At 58.1% G+C, this 1,793-nt stretch overlaps 1 protein-coding gene across 1 annotated transcript in view; it reads right to left on the bottom strand.

The window, feature by feature from the left end:
- Positions 1–1,793, bottom strand: part of SCARF1 (scavenger receptor class F, member 1) — an 11,289-nt gene that overhangs the window by 4,869 nt on the left and 4,627 nt on the right. The window contains exons 4-6 of the mRNA XM_010861667.1: positions 1,578–1,793; positions 1,048–1,176; positions 74–177 (exon numbers count right to left, since the gene is read on the bottom strand). Coding sequence (XP_010859969.1) covers positions 74–177; positions 1,048–1,176; positions 1,578–1,793 — 449 coding nt within the window. The remainder of the gene's footprint in view (positions 1–73; positions 178–1,047; positions 1,177–1,577) is intronic.

Here is a 1,793-nt window from a genome sequence, read left to right as displayed (position 1 = left end):
CAGTACAGCCGAAAAAAAAAAAAGGCCACCCTTCCCCCAGCTACTTCACCCTGTACTCTTTGTTCCAGCTTACCCAGCTGGCAGGCCCCAGAGACAGGGTCGCAGTTTCCCTCTGGACATTCGCAGGGAACAGAGCAGTTGTTTCCATGGAAGCCAGATGGACACGAAGTATTGCAGCTTTGGGGGGACAGGGGAGATAAGCGGGAGGCTGGCTGAGAAGGCATAGAGGTGGGCAGGGGAAGGTAGATTTCTGGGCACTGCTCCCCATCCCCTGCCACACAGACTTCCCCTGAAGGATGCCCAGCCAGACTCCTCTGACCTCTGAGCCACATTCTAAGCACCCCACCCCTGGCAGTGTTTAAAATAATCCCTTAGCTCCTAAGCCCATCTTCCAGAGAGACCATCCACAAACTGCCCCCTGGCTCCCAGGCCCCCCAGGGTGCAAGCCTCAGGCAGGGTCCACCTCTCACGATCTTCATTCCATGTCCACTTGGCGCTATCATTGAAATAAGCAGGATGCCAGTGGAATCCAGACTTCCTCGAGTTTAGAGGTCTGGGCAAGGCCCAGCCCCGCCCTAACTCTCTGGGCCTGGGTCCTCTCCTCTGTAAAATGAAATCTCTGCCAGTTAATACTCTCTTCTGTCCCACAGGTGGGAGAACCTGACATTGGCGACACTGACATCCCCAGGTGGCTCAGTGGCAAAGAATCTGCTGCCAAGGCAGGAGGTTCAGGAGATCCCTGGGTTGGGAAGATCCCTTGGAGACGGAAATGGCAACCTGCTCTAGTGTTCTTGCCTGGGAAATCCCATGGACAGAGGGGTCTGGCAGGCTACATACAGTCCATGGGGTCACACAGAGTCAGACACGACTGAGCTGGTTCTACTTCTACTACTGAGCCCCCTTTGGAAGATGCAGACCCCACAACCAGAGGAATACCTTCCTAGTTATGAGTATGCTGGGTGGGCGGTGGAGAAGCCCAGGCAGGGAAGTTTAGGGAGCAGACTGCACAGAGGCCTGACCTAGGCCCCTCCTCCTCCCAGTCCTCACCTGGGCCCCCAGTAGCCAGCGTTGCAGACACACTCCCCTGTCACAGCATCACAGGCCCCCTGGACACAGGTGGGGCAGGTAGAGCCGCAACCCTCCCCAAAGGTGCCAATCAGGCAGGGGTCTTCACACCTGAGGTGAGGGGAGACTCAGAATGGAGAGCAAGGCCAGCCTGACCTCCCCCCCAGGGCCCCACCTATCTTCCCCCATACTTCTAGATTTAGAGACCCAAGCGTCTACACATTCAGCAGTGAAGCTCAGGTGCAAGCAGGGCCTTGAATCTGAGGTCAGACCCAATAGGTGACAGACTATAGATCCCTGGAGGGAGATAAGGGTGGGAAGCCTGAGTAGTGGGGGGCCTGCCCAGGGCCCCATCATCACCCATGTTTCCTGCCTTAGTTTTCACCCAGAGGTGGGCCCCATGGGGTTGTGTGACTATATGCTTGGAAGAGGGGGCAGCTTTCCAAGAGGGAGCAGCTGGGGCAAGCATTTAGAAGGAAGGTATACCTCTCCCTGAGCAGCTGGCCCCTCACCTGGGCCCCCGCCAGCCAGGCTCACAGCGCTGACAGTGACCGGTGTCTGGCTGACAGGCCTCTCCAAGCCGGCAGTGGGGGCACTGCTGGCTACAGTTCTCGCCAAAGGTGCCAGGAGGGCAGGGCTGGTGGCACTGGGTCCCGTTCCAGCCCGGCTTGCAGGCCTCGCAGCTGCCTGTGTCTGCAGAGCACGGCTTATTCTGCTTGCAGTGGCCA

Source organism: Bison bison, unplaced genomic scaffold, assembly GCF_000754665.1.
Source record: "Bison bison bison isolate TAMUID 2011002044 unplaced genomic scaffold, Bison_UMD1.0 scf7180017864472, whole genome shotgun sequence".
NCBI lineage: Eukaryota > Metazoa > Chordata > Mammalia > Artiodactyla > Bovidae > Bison > Bison bison.
The sequence above is the reverse complement of the archived record's forward strand: the minus strand, read 5'-3'. Positions and strand labels throughout refer to the sequence as shown.